The sequence below is a fragment of the Pteropus vampyrus genome, unplaced genomic scaffold, assembly GCF_000151845.1.
Source record: "Pteropus vampyrus isolate Shadow unplaced genomic scaffold, Pvam_2.0 Scaffold213, whole genome shotgun sequence".
In the NCBI taxonomy this organism is placed as follows: domain Eukaryota; kingdom Metazoa; phylum Chordata; class Mammalia; order Chiroptera; family Pteropodidae; genus Pteropus; species Pteropus vampyrus.
The window spans coordinates 2564835-2586794 of NW_011888994.1; the positions used below are offsets into that span (position 1 = coordinate 2564835).

General features: G+C 31.8%; 1 protein-coding gene across 5 annotated transcripts in view; it reads right to left on the bottom strand.

Moving 5' to 3' along the window:
• The window catches only part of BDP1 (B double prime 1, subunit of RNA polymerase III transcription initiation factor IIIB), a 75696-nt gene that overhangs the window by 37796 nt on the left and 15940 nt on the right, over positions 1–21960 (bottom strand). For 3 of the 5 annotated variants that reach the window (XM_023538123.1, XM_023538120.1, XM_023538122.1), the window contains exons 9-20: positions 20824–20967; positions 18369–18647; positions 16765–16912; positions 13552–13710; positions 11091–11250; positions 9481–9572; positions 8713–8896; positions 7824–7957; positions 2970–4311; positions 2107–2282; positions 1430–1652; positions 61–242 (exon numbers count right to left, since the gene is read on the bottom strand). In XM_023538123.1, the coding sequence (XP_023393891.1) occupies positions 61–242; positions 1430–1652; positions 2107–2282; positions 2970–4311; positions 7824–7957; positions 8713–8896; positions 9481–9572; positions 11091–11250; positions 13552–13710; positions 16765–16912; positions 18369–18647; positions 20824–20967 (3223 nt within the window). The remainder of the gene's footprint in view (positions 1–60; positions 243–1429; positions 1653–2106; positions 2283–2969; positions 4312–7823; positions 7958–8712; positions 8897–9480; positions 9573–11090; positions 11251–13551; positions 13711–16764; positions 16913–18368; positions 18648–20823; positions 20968–21960) is intronic. The other 2 variants (XM_023538121.1, XM_011372736.2) reach the window with 2 other exon arrangements.

Consider the following 21960-nt stretch of genomic DNA (forward strand, 5'->3'; position numbering starts at 1 on the left):
AAAAATATTTGAAAGAACTCTTTCTTATTTTATAATATTCAAAGGACTATCACTATTTACCCCATAGAAACAACTAATTCTTTTTCTTGGATTTGTGTAGACTGAGACTCCTCTTTAGATTCACAAGAACTTGAAGGTGAAAGATCCTTTTCAGTCTGTACACATGATAATATCACAGCCTCCTTCTGCCTGTGCCCAGATTTGTCTTCTTCTCTTGATGTCATTAGGGAAGCCACCGCACTCTAGAAAACAGATAAAAAAAATTCATTGATGGTTGATAAAAGCATAAGGAAATAGGAATTTTCATATACTACTATAAGCATAAATGAGTATAGTTTGTAGGGGACAATACGACAGATTTATTAAAATTTTTAATTCCCAGCAATTCTACTTCTAGAAATGTATCATAAAAATACTCCATAAGTATCTAGAAAATTATATACAATACTATTTATCATAGCAATACTACTGCCTCCCAAAAAAAAAGCAAGAAAAAGAAAAAACAAAAAGTTGGAAACAAGACAAATAAATTATAATTTCCTTATAATGCAACAGTACAAAGCCAAGATAAATTTATATATACTGACCCAAAAAGATGTTCGCAATATTGTGTTAAGTGAAAAAATGAGAAGGCAAGATATAATGTCATTTTTGTAAAAGAATGTAAATAACTTCACATTATAATTTATATAAATAGATATCTATACAGGCAAATCTAGGTGGATATATTCAAAACTGCTCCATGATTAACTTGGAAGGGAGATATGGGACCTTATAAAGGATTTTCACTTTTTAGATTATATAATTTTTCTAATTCAAAATTTTTATAATCAGAAAAAATAATCAATAAAATGTGATTTACCTTTCTTAAATATAAGATTAGAAGAAAAAAGTACAACCATTCAAGCACAATAAGAACTCAGATTTTTTAAGATGTAAAATAAAATTTTTAATTCAAAAAAGTATATGTTTAGAACACTCAATTTATGAGTGTTATTAGTGTTAACATTTTATTTCAACACTTTTGATGCTACATCACATAATCTTAATCTGTTATGGACCAAGTAAATAAAATATTCCTTTAACTCATATAAAACTTTTTATTTCATCTTCACAAGAGTGAAATAAAAAAGATTATCATTCTCATTTTTCCTATAAAGTAACTGCCTGCATCATTTGGCTATGGTCACATAGCAAATAAACTAGAACCCAGGCCTCTTAAATTCCTTCCCATGACACACTTGCCCATCAAGAGAGATGTGAGATTCTTACACAAACCACATGGAACAATGAGGCACATTAAGTACAGCTACAACAATATCACATGCAATAAAAATTATATGAAGAAATATTTGTGAAATATTAATTCTAGGTATTTAAGTAAAAATAATAACTAAAATAAAAAACTTCCATTTTAAATATCACTCACGTGCTGAGAAGGGAGAGTATTCATTTGTTCATCATCCTGTTGTATCACAATAGTCTCTGTTTTATCCATTTCCAATTTCTTCCCAGGTACATATTTTTCTGCTTCCACAGTCTCTCTCTTTAAAGCTGCTCTTGATAAGTTTGGCTTTGGTCTTTTTAATCGACTTCTCACAAAAGGTGCTGGCTTAACTTCAAATGGCTTCTGTTCTTGAGGAAGACATCTGCTTTTGGAACAAGGATTATCAAGCTTTAGAATGAACTGAAAGGGCAGTGAGAGCAGAGTCTTGTGACAACCTTAGAGATTAGCAGTAAACATTTAATTCTAATTGTTAACAGGAAAACAAATCAGGCTACTTGGTAGATCCTGAAAAACATGAGTAGTACAATCCAGATATAAGCCTAGAAATTATATCATCTTTGCACAAAGAAAGCACCGGTTTGTCACACCCGTATCAACTTAGGAGTTTGTGTTACATATAATTCTGTATGTTAGTAGCTTTCACGATCAACTGTCAGAATGACCTCCATCCTCTCTCCCAGTCTTCTCAAAACTAGCTTAAAATCTCTAACATTATGCTATTGATATGGTGTCTTAAAACCTCACTTAATTTAACATAATCTGTAAATATAACTTCATGCGCCTTTTCTTTAAAAGCACACAGACCTATATACTTGTACCTTAAATTCACATCTGAAAACTGCTCTGGAACATCTGGAGATCGTGTCCCCTGGTCTTCTGTTTTATCATGTTCAGAAGTCTTCAAACGACTCAACTGACCTGATACTTCCTTTTCAGAATTTCTTTTTTCTTCTACAAATGTATGCACCATGGAAAGTCCTTCACTGCTAATGTTCTGGAAGAATAGTCACAGTAAATCAGCACATATATGAGATTCCTTAAGCATTTTATGCACTGCAAACAAAATCTACTACATTCTAAACACGTTTCCTTAAAAATCTGGAAGTTTTCATTTTTAAATAAAATAAAATTTAATTTTAAACATTAAAACACAAAATTCAAGAAACTTTTTATATTGTATAATTTTTCCAAACCACAAATGCCATTATCACCTTTCCAAAGGAAAAAAAATTAGAATAAAAGTCTTTGAAAATGTTAGAATAGAATGAACTTCAAGTAACTGAAAATTTTTAATACAAAGAACTTTTAAAAGTGGAGTAAAGTGGGGTGGGGCAGGAAAAAAAGAAAAACTGGTAGACGTGGTCAAAAAAATAATACCGATATATATTCATACTAGAGTAAGCACAAATCAGTTCAATTTCCTATATTCCCTTTATCTAACAAAGTAACTTCAAATTGATAATAAGAATAGTAACTTTTCCACGATAAAAAAATTTTAATTATTTTTTTTTTTAAATATATAGTTTCTTTAAGGTCCATAGAATTTAGGGCTGGGAAAAAATTTAGGCTTTACAAGTTTTAAAAACCGTTGGACTTAAGGACAATAATCATGGAATTATTCTGATAATGTTTCTCTGAAGGAGTATTCAAAAAAATTTTTAAAGGACAGAAAAATACATACTTTAGCATTTAGTGAAGGCATAGTGCTGCAGTCGCCACTACTGCTCTGCATTAAATCTGTCATAGTTTGTCTTGAGGTCTCTGTCTCCTTTGGTTCATTTTCCCTTAGAGAAATGTCATGTTTTCCGGTGTTCTTCAAATCTGCTACCATTTTCTCCGTAACATTCATCTCTTCTGATCCACTTTTCAAGGAAATTTTTCTTCCAGTTTCTTTCAAATCTGCCTTTGTTTCCTCAATGACTGTCATCTTTCCTGATACCTTTTCCATCAGGGAAATGTCTCTTTTCCCAATTTCTTTCAAATTAATCTCACTTTCTCCCATGGCACAGATCTCCACTAGTACTTTTTCCCTTAGAGAAATTTCTTTTTCAATTTTTTTCAAATCTGTCTCTGTTTTACTTATAGTTTTAACCTCTGGGGCCTTTTCTTGTGTGGATATTTTTCTTCTTTCGGTTTCTTCCAAATTTGCCTCTCTTTCTTCAGTAATATCAGTCACCTCTGTTATCTTTTCCCTTGGAGAAACTTCCCTTCCAGTTTCTTTCAAACCTAGCTCCAAGTCTCCTACGGTGTTGACTCCCACTGAAGCATTTTTCTGTAGGGATATTTCTCTTCTGGTTTCTTCCAAATTTGTCTCTCTTTCCTCAGTAGCATCAGTCACCTCTGGTAATTTCTCCCTTGGAGAAACCTCCCTTCCAGTTTCTTTCAAACCTAGCTCCAAGTCTCCTACGGTGTTGACCTCCTCTGGGGCATTTTTTTGTAGGGATATTTCTCTTCTGGTTTCTTCCAAATCTGTTTCTCTTTCCTCGGTGGCATTAGTTACCTGTGATATCGTCTCCCTTGGGGAAATCCCCCTTCTAGTTTCCTTCAAATCTATCTCTAAGTCACTTACAGTGTTGACCTCTTCTGGGGCATTGTTTTGTAGGGATATTTCTTTTCTTCTGGTTTCTTCCAAATATGCCTCTCTTTCCTCAGTGGCATTAGACATCTCTAATATCTTCTCCCTTGGGGAAATCTCTCTTCCAGTTTCCTTCAAATCTGTCTCCATTTCCACAGTGACGTCGATCATTTCTAGTACCTTCTCTTTAGGAGAGATGTCTCTTCTTCCTGTTTCTTTTAACTCTGACACCATTTCCTTAGTATTAGCCTCCACTAGTACCTTCTCCTTTGGTGAGGATTCCAGTCTTGCTGCTGTCTCTTCCCCAGAGGCAAGAATCTCCTCTGGTATGTCTTCATTTGAAAAAATGTCTTTTCTTCCAGGTTCTCTTCCTATATTTGGCTTTAGTTTCTGAAATTGATTCTTTAGAACTGGAACTTGTTTATCTGTTTTATTATCCTTTTGAATACTATATATAAAAAAAAAAAAAAGACAAATTTTAAACCAGACTGCTAGTTAGAGATGATTGGGCAATCATTCGTAAAACACGAGAAACAAACAAACAAACAAATTAAGGGTGCCCCGGGAATATCAGGGCAAAATTTAAAAATTAAAAGAGAGAAAAAAATTTTCATCTTTTGAAATTATGGTAAAATTTTAAAACAATTAAATATATCTATTTATATAGAGACATGTTTAAAGAGAAACTCATCAGTAAGGTCATTAGAGCAGCCGCCAACTGATCCTGAATAGTTTCTTCCTAATTGTCATCTACACCATCCTCGCCAAATAATGGCTGAGAAAGACTCTAGTCCTTTACATTGGAACTATCTCAATTTGTGTATACTATTTCTACACTCTGTCCCTATTATCCTTTACACAGACATATATACCTTGTCATAAGAGTTAACGAAGTCATTTATATGGCCAGGCTTAACTGGCATCTTAAACAGCTGGATGGAGGCATGATCTGAATAAGATAGAGCCTTATGACTAAGAACTAGGTCCATGCCTCCTCGCTTTTTGAAAACAATTAAAAATGAGATTTGCTATCTAGACAGAAATTCTAAGAGCTGTGATTTCATAATACAAATTGGGAATAAAAGGAAAGATTAAATAAACAGTATTTCACAGTTTGCTGAATGTTATTAGGCACACAACAATCACATCATTCTCCAGAAAAACAGCAGCACCTCGGTTTGTGTTTTATCACAGAACAAGCTGGCAAAATCGATAAAAATACACAAGTGAATGAAAGAGCTATTAGTAATTGGTTAAGAATGGTCATTAATCTCAGGCAAAAGCTAGATCAAATGAAACACTTGATTTATTCAGCAATATTAGTCTAAACAAGTGTATACACTTAATAGCTTAGAAAAAAAAGATCAAAAACTATGCTATTGTTTGTTTGAACTTGTCTAGGTCCTAATTTATCTTTCTTCATTGAAACAAGTTTTTCATAATGCAATTTTTGATAACACAAGACAGGTCCTTAGTAACAAGACTGCTTTTCAAATTGTACTTGTTTACATAACTGAGATGTTTTATACCTATCAGTAATTGATAACGTTCAATGCAAAATCAATAAAGGAAATTTAATTTGATTAGTCCTCAGTGGATTTCATTCTGTTTTCTGACTTATGATACTTTTCATTTCTATCCAAAAATATCTAGCTTTTAGTGAGGTTTCTGTGCTAGCAATATTGGTTTGGTTATCATGGGAAGTAAACCGTCTTTATAAAGCCACGTTTTAAACACTAGCATATTCTTAAAACATACAAATGTTTTAATCAAAGCTTTTATTAATAATTTCGTTATTTCAATATCAATTGAGACCTTAAGATACAAATATGCAATGTTATAATTATATTCTATGTGCTTAGATTGTCTCTAAGTAACAAAAGGACTTTGACAAGTTTAACTTTTATGGAGAAATAATAAACACTTTAAACTTTGAGTTCATGAACAATCAATCAACAAATAGTTCAAATCACCTATTACATGTCAAGAAGGCATATGCTAGGAACTGGGAATACAATGAACAAGACAGACCTTTCATAGAGCTTATATCAGCTGCATAATTACCTGAAATTATCTGAGATTAGAAATCTAGTTCTAATTGAAGTAGATTATTTCTCAACTTAAAACATGTAATAGATCCGTAACTGTCTCTTCAGATCACAGAATTTAAGGAAAAAAGCAAAGAAAAAAGATCACAATTGGAGAAGACAGGAGCAGGAATGTGCACGAAACTATAAATTTGCACCCTGGTCCACGCATGTGTTTTCCTAAAATATAGAGTTAAAGTATCTATAAAATAAAATGTTTATAAATCTCCATAAAATAATTCACTAATCATGACACTAACCTCAAAATATTTATATGAAGTACACAGGATGCAAAATTAGCCTACAGAATGAAGTTTCAAAACATATTTGCTAATTTAATCAAGTGGGATTTTTAAGCATTCTTCATCTGAGTCTCTTTCTCTATTTTCTCTTTCACTTACACAGCATCATGAACAGTTCACAGTGGAAACAAAGGAAAACTGCCTATTATTAGATATAAAAAGGCATATGATATGATAAAACACAGAATCTTAGAATTGTTTTTAAGGATGTTAGAGATTCAAAGACCAGAAAGATCATATGATAAAACAGAAAGGACTATGCCTTGGAAAGGAAAAGTCGTTGAGATCAAACTGGTTATTAGTTCTAAACAGCATCCATCAGGATTTTAAAACCCAATGACCACTTAGGGAAAGTCCTAATTTTCTACCAAGCCACATGAACTATTAAATGGAGTCTGACTTAAACTGAAAAATATATATATAAACAAAAAACCTAAACTGTCACATATCCGTAACTAATACCTGTATTAGAAAAGTGTAACAAGTAATGTTGTTGTATAGGATTCTACCCAGAGATTCTGTGGCAGAACAGTAAAATAGTTTGGGGGTGGGGGAAGTGGGTGTATGGAGGGAAGTAAGAAGCAAAAGAATAGAGCAATGAATAAAGGACTTTTCCTGTCTTCTAATAAAGATCTTTAAAATAGTTCAGAAAGCCCAGATTTCACTCTCAGGTTAGCTACTATTTAAACAGCCTAATACAGCTATAAGAAAGTACAGACTAGGCCAGACTCTAAATGTAAAGATTGAAAATGATATTGGGGTGGCTCCATAGTGCAGTGGTTAGCACGTCTGCTTTACACGCAGAAGGTCCTGGGTTCGTGCCCCAGGTGAAGCCACGGACCATACCCTGGGTGCGCCAGGCCCCGGGTACCCCCGGTGGATGCCGCGAGCGTGTGGGAGGAGACACAATGCCTTCAGAGATCCAGTTCTTAAAAAAAGGGAAACGGCAACATCCATAGGTCAGAGTTGGAAGTGGGGTGGGGGGATTAAAGAGGGGAAAAGATATATGTATATTAATTGTTGAAACTAGACAATAGGTATATGGGAATCCATTATTCTGTTAAATGTGCTTTTGTACATATTAAATATTCCCAAAAGAAAAAAAAATCTTAAGTATACTAATAATTTCATTAATATGGTTTGGTACCCTCCGCAAGGGAAATAACAAATATAAAGAGCTTTGGCTATGAGAAGTATAGATTTTTATATATGTGTTTTACAAAAAACTTATGTAAACCTTGAATAAAGGCAATATGTGAGCAATCTAATCCCAAAGAAAAAAATAATAAATAGCGTTTTCAAATTTGGACACAGACATCTAATTTAATATGCATGTTAAGTGATAATGCTATCCATGTTAACTCAAGGTCTATGAGTAGCTCTTCAATTCACCCATAACTGAGAAATTATCATTAAGGCTATGAGATAATCACCTTGAAAAATGAAATTATTTTTATAAATATTACATAACTTGATATACAGAAAACAGATCAATTCTGATTTTTTTAAATGACTGACAATTTTTAAAACTTCATATAAAATGCAAAAATTATATAATCAATGAGGCTTACCTTAGACATTCATTAAGAGCCTTGGGCTCATCCAGCTGCACATTTTGGAAAAAAGTATCTTTTTTTTCAGATTGTGATGTGATATCTCCACACTCAAAATTTTTACATGATTGATCTTCTATTTGTTCAGGAGTCTTAATAACAAACATATTTTTAAAAGTTTTAAGTTTCAAAATGAAACAACCATTTGTAAAAGATTGCATTTTGTCCAATTTGAGTGGTAAGAAAATGATAAACATTTCAAAATTATAAAATTATATTCAAGGGACATTAAAAATTTTTTTGTTATCTTAGAAAATTTCACAAGCCACACATTTAACCTCATCTCAAAGCCTCCATCCATTTTCTTCCCAATTAGAAAACAAGTAACTGCTTCAATCTCATCTTTAAGAGTAATCCCCTAGGCTCTATCTTTCTGAATCCTTCTTATTATTATAATCACATTATAGACCTTGGGAACTATAACAAAAAAATTCAAATCTCAAATTATGCCAACTTATCACGAAGATGAGTTATTACGTAAATAATCTAAAATCCATAATCTTGGTTCTTAGAATTTTAGTAAGGCATTATTAACATTTTATGTAAGCCAGTGTAAAAATTCACAGTTATTATTTTCAAAAGAGAAGGATAATTCAAATACCTGCTGAGTAATGAGGGAAAGAAAGTCCAAATTTGAGTGAAGAGTGAAGGTAAAAGCTGATGACCCATCACATAAATGCTCAAAATTCAGAGAGCTGAGAGTTAAATGGCTTTACAATTAGCAAAGCTGCTGGCTATGACAGATTTTGGCCTTATATTTAATGAACAATGTTCACAACTGTATAGTACTACTGTTTAAAAAGGAGTTATATGTACTTAAAAAAAATTGGGAGGAATCAGTACTTACATAGAATTCGTTTTCATTCTTTTCTACATTGGCCCCACTTTCTTCCTGTGATGTAAGAATTTCTCTTCTTTCAGCAGCTTTACCTACATTTGGCTTTGGCCTTTGAAATCGGCCCCTCATTAGTCGTGCAGGTCTGAAAGCCTTTGGTTGATCATCTTCCTGCAGACATATTTTTTCACTCAAACTAGAATTACAAAGGGTAAAATTGATGGTTATTCTGAATCACATACTTGCTTGTTTTTAATATTCCCTTCTCCCAGTTAGGAATAAATAAACCATTTGTAACAAAATAATTCGCAAGTGTCCTCAAGAACCTCTTCAAAGATAATCATACTTCTACATCTTAACTCTTTGGAACAGACATAAACCTGGAGGCCTGAGTATAAAAAATTTTTCAAATCAAATTTTCATCACAAAATTGGAAAAATCTGCAACTGATAAGCATGTAATACTATTCCCCATTCAAGATACTACTGTGTAATATACACCTCCAGGGGATGGAAACAGATTATGGCATAAATGCACTATGCAAAGCCACTGGTTCAGATTCATACTGAAGCAAGACCTATTCTAGATCTCCACTGAAAGTTAAATATCCCATTTTGAAACCCCTTGCTATGAATAAAATTAACCAGAAAAATATATCTTAACCATAAATTTATCTCAGAAGACTCTGTTAACAAGCTGAGGAAGAAATGTAATTGCTAACTCAATTGCTAACTCATTCCCCTAAGAATCACTATTTTTATTCTACTTCTAAATACTTACTTAGATACAGAATCAGCTTCTGAGTTCTCTCTCTGTGTATTCTCCATTCCAGAAACGTCAAATGTATTCACTTTATCCTTTTCCATGTGAGTCTATGAATTCAATTTTTCACATTTAATCTACTTAACATAAAAAAGTTCAAACTTTGTAATAATCAATGGAAATTAAAACAATAAAATCTTTTGTACTTTCAAGTAGAAGAAAATTTTTAAATCATACATACAGATGAAAGTATTCTAAAACATATAATCTCATAGATTACTGACAACAGCACAAATAGGTATATCCTTTCTGGAAAGCCTTTTGCCAATATGAATCGAGAGCCTTAAAAATATTCATATTCTTTGACCCAGGAAGATGATTTCTAAGTCTCTAGTCTAAGAAAATATTTAGGCAAAGATTTAAGTACAATGATGTCCACTGAAACTTTATGTAAAATAGCAAACACTGTAAACAGACAAAATATTCAATAATTAGTAAATGGTTCAATAAATTCAATTATACCCATTGACAGAATATTATAGTCACTAAAAACCATGTTTTCCAAAATATTTTTAATGATATGAAAAAATATTTATAAAATGTTATGTACCAAAGAAGGATATAAAACTGACTACTAAATTTTGTAAAAGCTGAAAGGATTCTATGTAAAAATGCTGACTGCATCTGGATAAAGAAATTACAAGCAGTTTTTTTAATTTTTACTTGAATCTGTATTTTCCCAACTTTCTAGTAATATTAAAATACTCTAATTATAGTATACAAAGTATGATAAAAAGATATTTCACATAAGAAAAAAAAAGGCAGACTAACATTTTTAAAAAATACTTTAGCAAAAGTTAAAAATTTATAATAATATTGTCCTGGTAGGAATATAAGGAAACAAGAAGATTCATTTAATGCTGTAGCAATGTAAAGAAATTCATTTTTTTGACTGTCAGTTTGACAGTGTTTAACAACAGCCATAAAAATATTAAAAATACCTTGACCCATCAATTCCACCACCTCTGGAAATTTATCCTTTGCCTTATCATCAAGAAAACTCTATTTACAAAATTGTTCGCTTTTATTTCAAGAGTTTAAAAAAAAAAAAGAAATAACCTAAACATCCACCACTGGAAAAATGGTGAGGTAAATTAACAATATGTTAACCTGATGCAATAATTTAAAAAATCAACTAACTCCAAGAAAGTAGAAATGAACAGAGAAAGAAGTTTTAAATTTTCTATATGTTATAATTAAAATGACACAATGTTTACATACATAAAAAGAAAATTTATAAATAACAGAGGAAGGTGAGTATCTGTGTTTAAATGAAAGGACTGTGGATAAAATTTTATGTATAGCTGGTTTAAGAAATATTTTGAATAAAAATTTTACATATTTAAAGAAGAGATAGATTGGTCATTAACAAGTATGTTTGAAATTCGTCCTATGTCCTAAAAAAATGCATAAACAAGAGACTAGTAAGACAAATTATTAATGTATATGTTCCTATATCTTTGAGTTTTGATAACATTAGTTGGTAATTAGAACTAAACATTTTTATTCCCAACTATTTAGGGAAAATTTTTATAATTTTAATTTCCATAAAGTCTCTTACTCCATACCTTTTCAACTGAAGTTTCTAGATGTAAACTCTTGCTCTCTGCACATGCTTTACCTTGTGGAAGAACTGATTTCTTCCCAAGAGCCCTTGATAAATTGGGTTTAGGCCTCTGGAGTCGTCCTCTCGCCATCAGTTTAACATTTTCTGTTTGATCAGTTTCCCTAAAAAATTAACATTATTTAAATTGCACCATCATTCAGGCATATTAAATTAAATGTGGAGAAATTCTTTAAAAATCCACTTGGAGCCAGAAAAGAACTCTTAAGTTTACTTATGGTAAGAGTAGCAAAGAAAACTGAAAAAGAACAATAAGGAAGTAATTAACTTGTTCTATCAGATATTAAAAATATACTACTTAGCATCAATAATTAAAACACTGTAGTATTGATATAAGCATATAAATGAAACAAAAGAAAACTGAAAGACATGATTTTAGTATACAACAAAGGTAACATTTCAAAACGATGAGGATGAAACACAAAATAATAGTCTTAAAAATAAATATTAAATAAATGGTGATGAAAAAACTGGTAACAATGTGGAATAAAATTAGCTCCATTCCTTGCACTGTACTCAAAATATATTCCAAATGAATAAGATTTAAATGAAACCATAAAGAAATCACGTATGTATTATTTTATAATCTTAAGGTGGATAAGACCTTCTAAAATTTGATTAAATGCTTGAGCCATAAAAGAAAAAAAAAAAAAACTGAGAAAACTAACATAAAAATTAAAAATTTTACATGACCAAAACCTAACTAAGTCAGTAGTTAAACTGCAAACCAAGAAAGCATGTTTTGCAACTCATACCACAGCCTAACCTCCCTAAAATATAAAGAACTCGTACGAAATATCATTAATAACTCATTAAAAAACTGGATAAAGGATATGTATGACTATAAATAAATAAATAAATAAATAAATAAATAAATAAATAAAAACGGGTTTAAATGTCAAGAGATGCTCAATTTAATTCCCAATAAGAAAAGTACGAGTTAAAATTAAAGAAACAGTGCAAGCAAGCACAAGCATGACAAGACATTAAGAATCAGAGAATCTAAGTAAAAATTATATACAGATATTCAGTTCTATTCTTTTTACTTTTCTTTACATTAGAAAATGTTAAAATAAAAAACTAAGCGAAATAAAATAATTATATACTCCTGCCAAAAACAGAAGAATAGGGTGGAGATGCTATACTGATATGTTATTTTATGATCTATCAAGAACTGGCAAAATTCCAAGTTTGATAACATTGTTTGTTGGTAAGGAAGACAGGTGCTTTCTTACATTGTTGGTGGAAACATAAACTAGTATAACTTTATGGACAGTATTTTGGCAGTATCTATCAAAATCATAAATGTATAAATGTATACATACACACTCATACACATACATATATATCCTTGAAGCAAGTATTTCCATTTTTAGGAACTTACCCTACAAATATACTCTCATACTGATGAAAGGATGGCGGTGTAAGATTTAAGTATTGTTTGTAAAAACAATCTATATAGCCATCAATAGGTCACTGAGGATATAAACTGAACACTATACAACAGAACACTATGCAGCTATAAAATGAATAAGGAAGGTCTTTATGTAAAGATATAAAGACATAAAACAAAAAATTGCAAAGTGATATGAATAGGATGCTACCATTAGGTATTTAAAAGAGCAAAAATATATACATATATATATTAGCTTTAATATTCTTTTTAAAAATCTATGAAAGAATATAAAAAATATCACTTGTTACTGGTTAGAGTGAATAGAGACATAGTGGGAGTGATATTTCACTATCTTTTTATACTTTTAGACATTTGACCCATAAAAATGTTGCCTATTCTAAAAACTAATGTAAATTTTTATTTAAAAAATAAGGTGGATTCTCAATGCGACTTTGCTTTTTGGAAAATAAATAATTCATAAACTGAATAGTTTTTAGGTCGTATGTGGAATTATAAGGGAGACAAAAAAGAAGTCTAAATTTTTGAGACATCTCTTCAAAGGGGGAAATTCTTGTGGTCCTTTTATTTGGTTTTTTGTGAAGGTAATAATTTAACCAGTATCTGCATACCAAAAAACATAATTTCTTTAAAGTCATCAATATCAAAATCTACTACTTTGACAACAGGCATGAAAAATAACTCAAACTAAGTAAAAATAAAATCTTATAGCAAGTATTTGGGCTTCTAAATTATTTCAGAATTTCATAAGTTACCACTTTGCTAAAACTCCTATCACTATAATACATACTATATGAAAGAGACTCTTTCTGTAATGATAAAAAGAGACTCTTTCTGTACTGTGGTCACACTCAAACCACAGTACAATTACATATTAAATGGCCTACAGCCCCTTTCTAATCCCTAAAGGAAGCAATGTTATTATCATTTCTAAATAAGAAATTGAAATTTTGAAAATAAATTTTAAAATCCTACCATGTAAAATACTTACAGTGATTTAGTTTTTAAGTCAACAGTTCTTTCTTCTGTGCAACTAGTCTCAGCATTATTCACCTCACACAATGCTCTAATTCCGACTTCCAATGAATGCAAATCTGAAGTGCTTGATTCCGAAATCTCAGTTGCTACTGACATGGCATCTGACTGACTACTAAGGAAATGAAAATATATCAGGGAAAAAGAATTCTTAATAATGCATATTTTATACGAATTATTTTTAAAAAATTTGTAAATACTGTATACAAAATGAACACTTTGGAATATAATCCTTCCTATCATGGAATAATCGAAATGGATATTTTAGCTTTTCTATGATCCTTTTTATACCATGTTATTAAAAACTGTTTCTTCAAAGAAAGCAGCCACCATAAATTAACAAGCTTAGGAAAGCACTCAAAAAGTCACTAAAAAAAACCTCTTAATTAGATGGGGTTCACAAATCAAATATATGTGTAAAATCACAACATTTAAGAATTATCTGTCGTTAAGATTTTCTACAGGCAGTCTTTGCTTGGCATAGATGTTTACTGTGTAAATTAAAAGTCCTGTAAATCGAGGACATCATTCCAATAGCACAAGTTTCAGCTAGCAGAGTACCATGCAAAGAAAGAACTGTTGTATTATGAAGTATTTCAACTAGCAATAATATAAACTATGGCCATATACCAACTAGCATTCAATTTCAACACATATTCACATTTAGCTATACTTTTTTTTCACTCATTCTTTTCTACTGAATTTCCCCAACTCATTAGTAAGAGCTCTTTGTTCTTTTTTGGTTATATGTTACTTTCTTTATGGAATCTTTTATCAACAGAAGTATTTAGTTTTACTGCAAATTTATTAATTTTATTTTTTAAAGTTTGTGCTTTTCGTGTCTTAAAAAATTCCTGACATTGCAAAGATATTTTCACACATTCTCTTCTGGAAGTTTTAAAGATCTGCATTATACAAATGTAATCTTTAATCTATCAGGAAGTTGGTGTGTAGGGTGAAATAGGGATCTAACATATTTTTCCTATCTCAATAGCATCTAATGAATAGTTAGTTCAGTCTTCGCCCACTAATTTCTAATGCTATCTCTGCCATATATCAAATTTCAAATCTCTTCTTACACTTTGCATTCAGTTCCTCTGAGTCAACTTGTCTGTCCCTGTACCACCAGTAATCACCAGTACCATACTGCTTTAAATTACTTCGGCTCTAGAAGTCTTAATACATTTCTTCTCCAGAGTTGTTTTTCAAAATTGTCTTTACCATTAACGACCCTTTGCTCTTGTTTATACAACTTTAAAATAGAATCAGCTTGCCCTTTTATAAATCCAGATGAGATTTCAACTGTCATTACAGGGTTGTTTCCCTCAAATTAGAAAAAGTAATCAGTAGTGTTTTGTGTGTAATTTATGAAATGAGTTGTATCTCTGAAGTCACAATTTAGAAGTCTGCCACCTAGGAAGTTAAGACTTAGACATCCATGGCTCAGCTTCAAAGAAACTATAAACATTCTGAACTGTATGAATAAATTGGCACATGTGTATATGTATATTTTTCTACATGAGACTAAATAACTACCTTATGACCCAGTAATTCCATTTCTGGGTGTTTATCTGAAGAAAACCAAAACACTAATTCAAAAAGATATATGCACCCTTAATTCACTGCAGTGTGCAGCGCTATTTACAATAGCCAAGATAATGGGAGCAACCTAAACGTCTATCAATAGATGACTGGATAAAGATGATGTGGTACATATGTACAGTGAAATATTACTCAGCTATAAAAAATGAAATATTACCATTTGCAATGACATGGATGGACTAACTAAGTCAGACAGAGAAAGACATACCATATGATTACACTTGTATGTGGAATTTAAGGAACAAAATAAATGAATAAAAATGAAAACAGATTCACAGATACAGAGAATAAACTGGTGACTGCCAGACTGCGGGGGCAGGGTGAAAAAGGTAAAGGGATTAAGAAGTACAAATTGGTAGTTACAAAACAGTCACGGGGATGTGAAGTACAGCATAGGGAATAGTCAATAATATTGTAATAACTATGTATGGTGTCAGGTGGGTACTAGACTAATCAGGGATAACTTCGTAAATTATATAAATATCTAATCACTATGCTGTAAATCTGTAAACTAATTTAAATTAATACTGTCAACTCTACTTAAAAAATAAAAAATTTTAAAAAGTGATATATACACAGAATGGAGTATTGTTCATCCATTAAAAAAAAGAGGAGGACGTAGTTCCATAGTGTAGCGGTTAGCATATCTGCTTTACACGCAGAAGGTCCCGGGTTCATGCCCCAGTGGAGCCATGGTCCACAGTCTACGGCCATGCCACCCTGAACAAGCCCAATGTCTGATCTCAGAAGCTAAGCAGAGTTGGGCCTAGTTAGTACTTGAATGGGAGACCACCTAGGAAGACCAGGTGCTATAGGCATAAGTAATAATAATAATTAAAAAAAAAAAAATGAGAGCAGGAAATCCTGTCATATGCTACAACATGGATGAACCTTAAAAACATTAGGCTAAGTGAAATAAACCAGTTACAGAGGGATAAATATTGCATGATTCCACTTATATGAGGTGTCTAAAGTAATCAAACTCATAGAAACAAAGTAGAATGGTGGTTGCCAGGGGCTGAGCTAAAAAGAAAACAAGGAGTTGCTGTTCAATGGATACAGAATTTTAGTCACACAACATGAAAAAGTTCTAGACAACTGCTGTACAACGTTGTGCTTGTAGATAACAATACTGTACTGTACACTTGAAATTGTGTTAGGACAGATCTCATATTATGTTTTTCACAATTTAAAAAGGACAACAACCAAAAAAACTCAGCAAGATATAGCACATTCAAACTGCTAAAAATCGAAAGCAGAGAGAAAATCCTTATAGAAAATTATAAACCCATGCAAACACTATCACAAGAAAGCTGTAGTGGCGAGGTAAGCATCAGAACAAAGGGCAATACCAGAATATCACACAAATGATAAAAGAGTGATTTCACCAAGATACAACAATCTTTGATATGAATGCACCTAACAACAGAACTTGAAAATACATAAGGAAAAACAAATGCAACTGAAAAGAGAAACAAGCCAATTCATAATTACAGCTGGAGACTTAACACTCCTCTCTGAGTAACTGACAATAGATGCAGACAAAGTCAGGAAAGACATAAAATACCTTGATGAAAGGATAGGGTCAGTTTTTTCCTCAACTTCATCACTAGATGATAAATCTTCAATGTCATCTATGTTTTGTACACAGGAAAGCTTCTGTTCCTTATTACCTTCATCTTTATTTATCTCTGGCCTTGAAGACTGACATTTATCTATGAACATAAAATGCACATTACTCTAAAAAATGACAGCTAAAACATCTATATTTTAAATCAAAAATGAATTTACATATAACTATCTTTTCTTATAAATCAGTAATCCATTCAACATTCAAGTTCCTAAGGTAAGGGACAGATATTTTTAGAACATTAACGAAAAATCAACTTACAACTGTATTTTGAGGATCAGCCAAATTTTCTCAGTTTGTAGCATCCTCCTTTTATCTAGCTTAAATTTTAAGTGATTAAATCAACTTGTATATGTGTCTAGTTAGGAAACTTAAAATGCATTTGGCTATTCTCCTTCAGAAGTGTCATAATTAATAACACAGTAATAGCTATCATTTATTGAGTACACATTAAGTGACAGAAACTCTGTCCATTAGATGAACATCTAATTTAATACTCAAAACAAGCCTACCAAAAGGTATTAATATTAACCTCATCACAGAGAAAAAGAATCTGAGTTCAAAGATCTTAAGTGACTTGCCCAAGGCTATACTTAGCAAAGTAAGAGCTGGAATCTAAACCAAGGTCTGCTCAACTTCCAATTTCTTAATTATTGAGCAAATTTGCTTTATATGTAATGTTTTTAATAGCAAGTCCAAAAGAACATAATATTGTGATGCCTACATATTATACTATTCTACCTATCAAGATTCATTTATTAAAATCATATTGGTGAAGCTGAACTACATAAAATTTAAATCCTATAGAAAGGCTGTTCTGGTCTGCTAGTATCTTTTTCTCCTCTCTTGAGTATCTGCTTTAAGTAACCTATATATAAACTCTTAAAGAAAGAGACCAAGACTTTCCCTAGCAACTCATAAGTATCAATATGTCTGCATTCTAAGTTTAAAAAATGAAAAATAGGAGGAATACTTAATCCAGGAGCTCTTTTATAGAAATTGAACAACTTATGTGGGTTCCCAAAGGTGCTTTGAAAAGGTAACATAAAAACCTGTGATTTTATAACAGATATAAGCAATATACAGTTAACTACAGTAAGTACCCACTTAACATTGACAGGTTCTTGGAACTGAGGTGAAATGACATATAACAAAACCAATTTTACCACAGGCTAATTGATATAAACAAGAGTTAAGCTCCTACAGCACCTCATCACTTTATAACAAAATGTTGAATAAAATGTTATTCAAGAACCTGCAGCATACAGATGTGACTTCTAATCATTGTTAATGGGAGTAGAAAGGAGGTAACACATCTTAGAGATAAACCAGAAAAAAAATTTCCCCATTTCACTGTTACTTTTACAATAAACACCTTTTCTACTAAATTAAAAATAAAAGGGTTAACACAGTACATAAATACAGAATCAATAAATAAGCATTAATTGCTACTATCCAGAAAGAAAGTATTTGTCACACACCTATTATTGTACAGATGTTCTCAGTAATACAGAGACTATTAAAATATGTAAGAAACTCACTTTTCTGTTTTTCTCCTTTAGAAGCACCTGGCTGAACAATGGCATTTCCAGGAACATTTTTTACTTCTTGTTTACCAGCTTCATCCTGATTCTTCCTTCTCCTTTTCTTTTGAGTTAGGTCTGGTTCTAATGCAATTTGTTCTGAATCCTGTCCTGATAAAGTCAGAGACTGTTGTCTAACTGTCTGAGCATCCTTTTGAGTTTCTTCTGTGTCCGAAATTTTAGCACTCATAGACTCATCTGGATCATCACTCACTCCTTCACTGGCAACTTTTTTCACTGAAAAATTACAGAAATGGTTATAAACATATAGAAAACTTTCAGAAAAATTTTTAAACATTGAGAAGATAAATACTCGAGGATGTCCTCTGTAACATTACTTACATGAGCAAAATTTTGAAGACAACATAAAATGTCCAACAGAGAAAAACTAAGTTATGCTATAAAAATTCATGCAGTAAATAACAAGGCAGGCTTATATGTAGTGATGTAACAGATTCAAAAAAATATTGTTGCGTAAAAAAAATTAACTTGCAGAAAATATGTAGTATGATCTCATTTTTACAAAAGAAAAACAAGTACATACACTCTAAAACACACACACACATAGAAAGATAATTAGTAATAGTCATCCCCAGGAAATTTAACGATTTTGATTTGAAGACAGGGTAGCTGAGGGAGTCCAAGAATTTCACTTCCTATATCATTTGTTTTTTCAATAAACAATCTTTTAACAAAAATATTTTAAAACAATTTCTAGTGCCTTTTCTTTAAAGATGTATTAAGAGTCAACTCTATCAAAAAATAAAAACCAAAAACAGAGATTACCATGGAAAGAGCATCCAATCCAAAAGCAAACTTAACTTCACAACCATGGTTGATTAGTTATCTCTAAAAATAACTAATCTTTAAAAATAATAAAAATGTCCTTTACTTTTGTTTAAAAAAAAGTCAAAACAAGATTTTAAAACTGAGAAAATACTAGATTTATTCTCTATCTGAATAATCATCAGCAATTTTTAAATTCTGACACTTGTAATAATATATTTAAAAATTTCTCACATAAAATAGTGAGTTACTTGTGCTATCGCTTATAACATGATAATCACAAGATTAATATATCAATTTTAATCTCTTAGGGCTATGCATAATAAGTAAAAAAAAGTTGATTCAAGAGTGAAGTAACTTTTCAGTTACAAATACTACTTTTAAAAAGATATAAGTACCATACTCCAGGAAATTCTAGATTGGCTTTGTACAGAGTAAATTAACATAATACAGACTGTCCTTTGAAAGGTCTGCTTTAAAAGGCTGGCCCTTTGGCTGTGTCTGGGAACTCAAGTTTGAGGAGAGTTCTAATCAGCCTGACAAAAATGGCTCACTGTACCTAAATGGTACAATGTGGTTTATGCTAAATAAACATTTTCTTTCTGGGAGTCTTGAATTCTGGTACATGCCAGGCAGAGGGTGTCTACATGACCAGCCACCTTGGGCACTGAGTTTCTAACAAGCTTTCCCGGTAGACAACTTTTTACATATCTCGTCACAACTTCTTGATGGGAGAATTAAGGACATTCTCTGTGACTCCAATGAGAGAGAACTCATAAAAGCTTGTACCTGGGTTCCCCTAGACTTATACCCATGTGCATTTTCCCTTTGCTGATTTTGCTTTGTATCCTTTTACTGTAATAAATCTCAGCTGATATTACAACTGTATGCCAAATCCTATAAGTCCTCCTAGCAAATAATCAAACCTAGGGGTGGTCTTATGGACCCACAAAACAGGCTCTCCTCGTCCTAGATTTGAGTCTTGCCTCTGCCACTACTAACACTGTGAGACCTTAGGAAAAGAGACTTAAGATCTGCAGGGATATTTCTAGGTAATTAAAACAAACAGACAGGGGCTGCAATGTAGACTAGCTAACATATAAGGATCCCTGTAGTTCCCAGAATCCTTACATCATGTGATTATAGCTAAATACTGCCCTCATAGATTAGAGTTCAAATAGTCAACTATATATCAACAATTTTCTCCCTCATACAAGTCAACATTAACTCTCAGAAATAAGTTATGCTCAAACAATACAATTTAGTCACAACCTCAAAGTATTAGATTCCTTCCATTTTCTTAAATATTAAAAATTTGTGCCAGATTTGTTTTACAGATGAATAGTAACCAAACATGACATTCCAAAATTCTGATGTTCTTTTATTAGCTACAACTATGCTCTAGATACAAGAGAATTCTCAAATAACCCAGCCACACCAATTATAAAATTTAAAAGGGAGCTGATGTTTTATGTCAGATAACTGGAAGATTAAAGAAAAAGCAATTCCCTCTAACTGGATGCCCCGATGATTTCAACTATCTGAACTACACATGAATGCTCAAAGACTTGAGACAATATTGCAAGTCTATCAAGTAAGATAAAACACTTCCTTTTAAAATAAATACCTTTTACACTTTGCCGTGGTTTAGAGGATTTCTTCTCCTTTAAAATCTGATTTTTAATGGATTTTTGTTTTCTTTTCTCTTCTTCAGCAAGAACTTTCTGAAGCAAATGAGCAAAAAAATCGAAGTCAAAAGGGCGCTTTTCCTCTGTTTAAAAAAAAAAAAAGAACCTTCAAATTTTTATTTTAAAAAAGGACAAAACTTTAAAGCTTTTTAAAAAAGTATCATACTATCAAAAGCAAATGGGCTTATCAGCAGGAGAATGAATAAGCAGCTCTAGTAACTATAGTACAGTCATACAACAGACAACTGAGCAATAAGAAGAAACAAACTATTTGTCTTTAAAAAAAAGAACTACTGATAAAAGCAACAATACAGGTGAATCTCAAAAACACAATGAATAAAAGCAGCCAGACACAAAAGAGTACATTCTGTATGATTCCATGAATAAGACATTCTGAAACAAGCTAATCTACGATGATTCAAATAAAAACAGTGGTGGTCCTGGGTCAGGATAGCAGCAGAGATTGACTAAAAAGGGAAATAACGGGCCTTTCTGGAATGATGAAAATGTTCCATATCATGTTTAGGGTAGTCGTTACACCACCGCTGTCAAAAGTCAAACTACAAATTACACTGTGTGTAAACTATAAATCAACTTTTAAAAAAGCCTAGGACCAAGAAGTCCTCAAAAGCCTATGTACCACCATATGCTCTCTCTTTACCACATCCTTTCATTATTAACTCTACTCTTCCAAACAGCAGCAAAGAGGGAGGCAAATGAGTATTAATCAGGACCACTCTCACTAAACACCCATCAAGAACACTATTATCAGAAAGAGCAATCTGTGAACAAATCAGGAATAAATCCACTACAGGAGTTAAATCTTTGCCTAATGTCTACTCTAAAATATAGTGAATAAATACAAAATGGTGCTCTATGTACATAAGCTCCAAGATGGTTTGATTACAGGATGATCATAAGAAGGCCTCAGAAAAAGAGGTATATGCCAAAACAAAAACAAATTAGCGCTAAGAAACCTTGCCCAAATCTGGGATTCCTAAAGGCCATTTTATTGTAGACCCAGCCTTTAGCTGTTCTGACCTTCCACAATGATGATTCTAAAACACACAGAACTA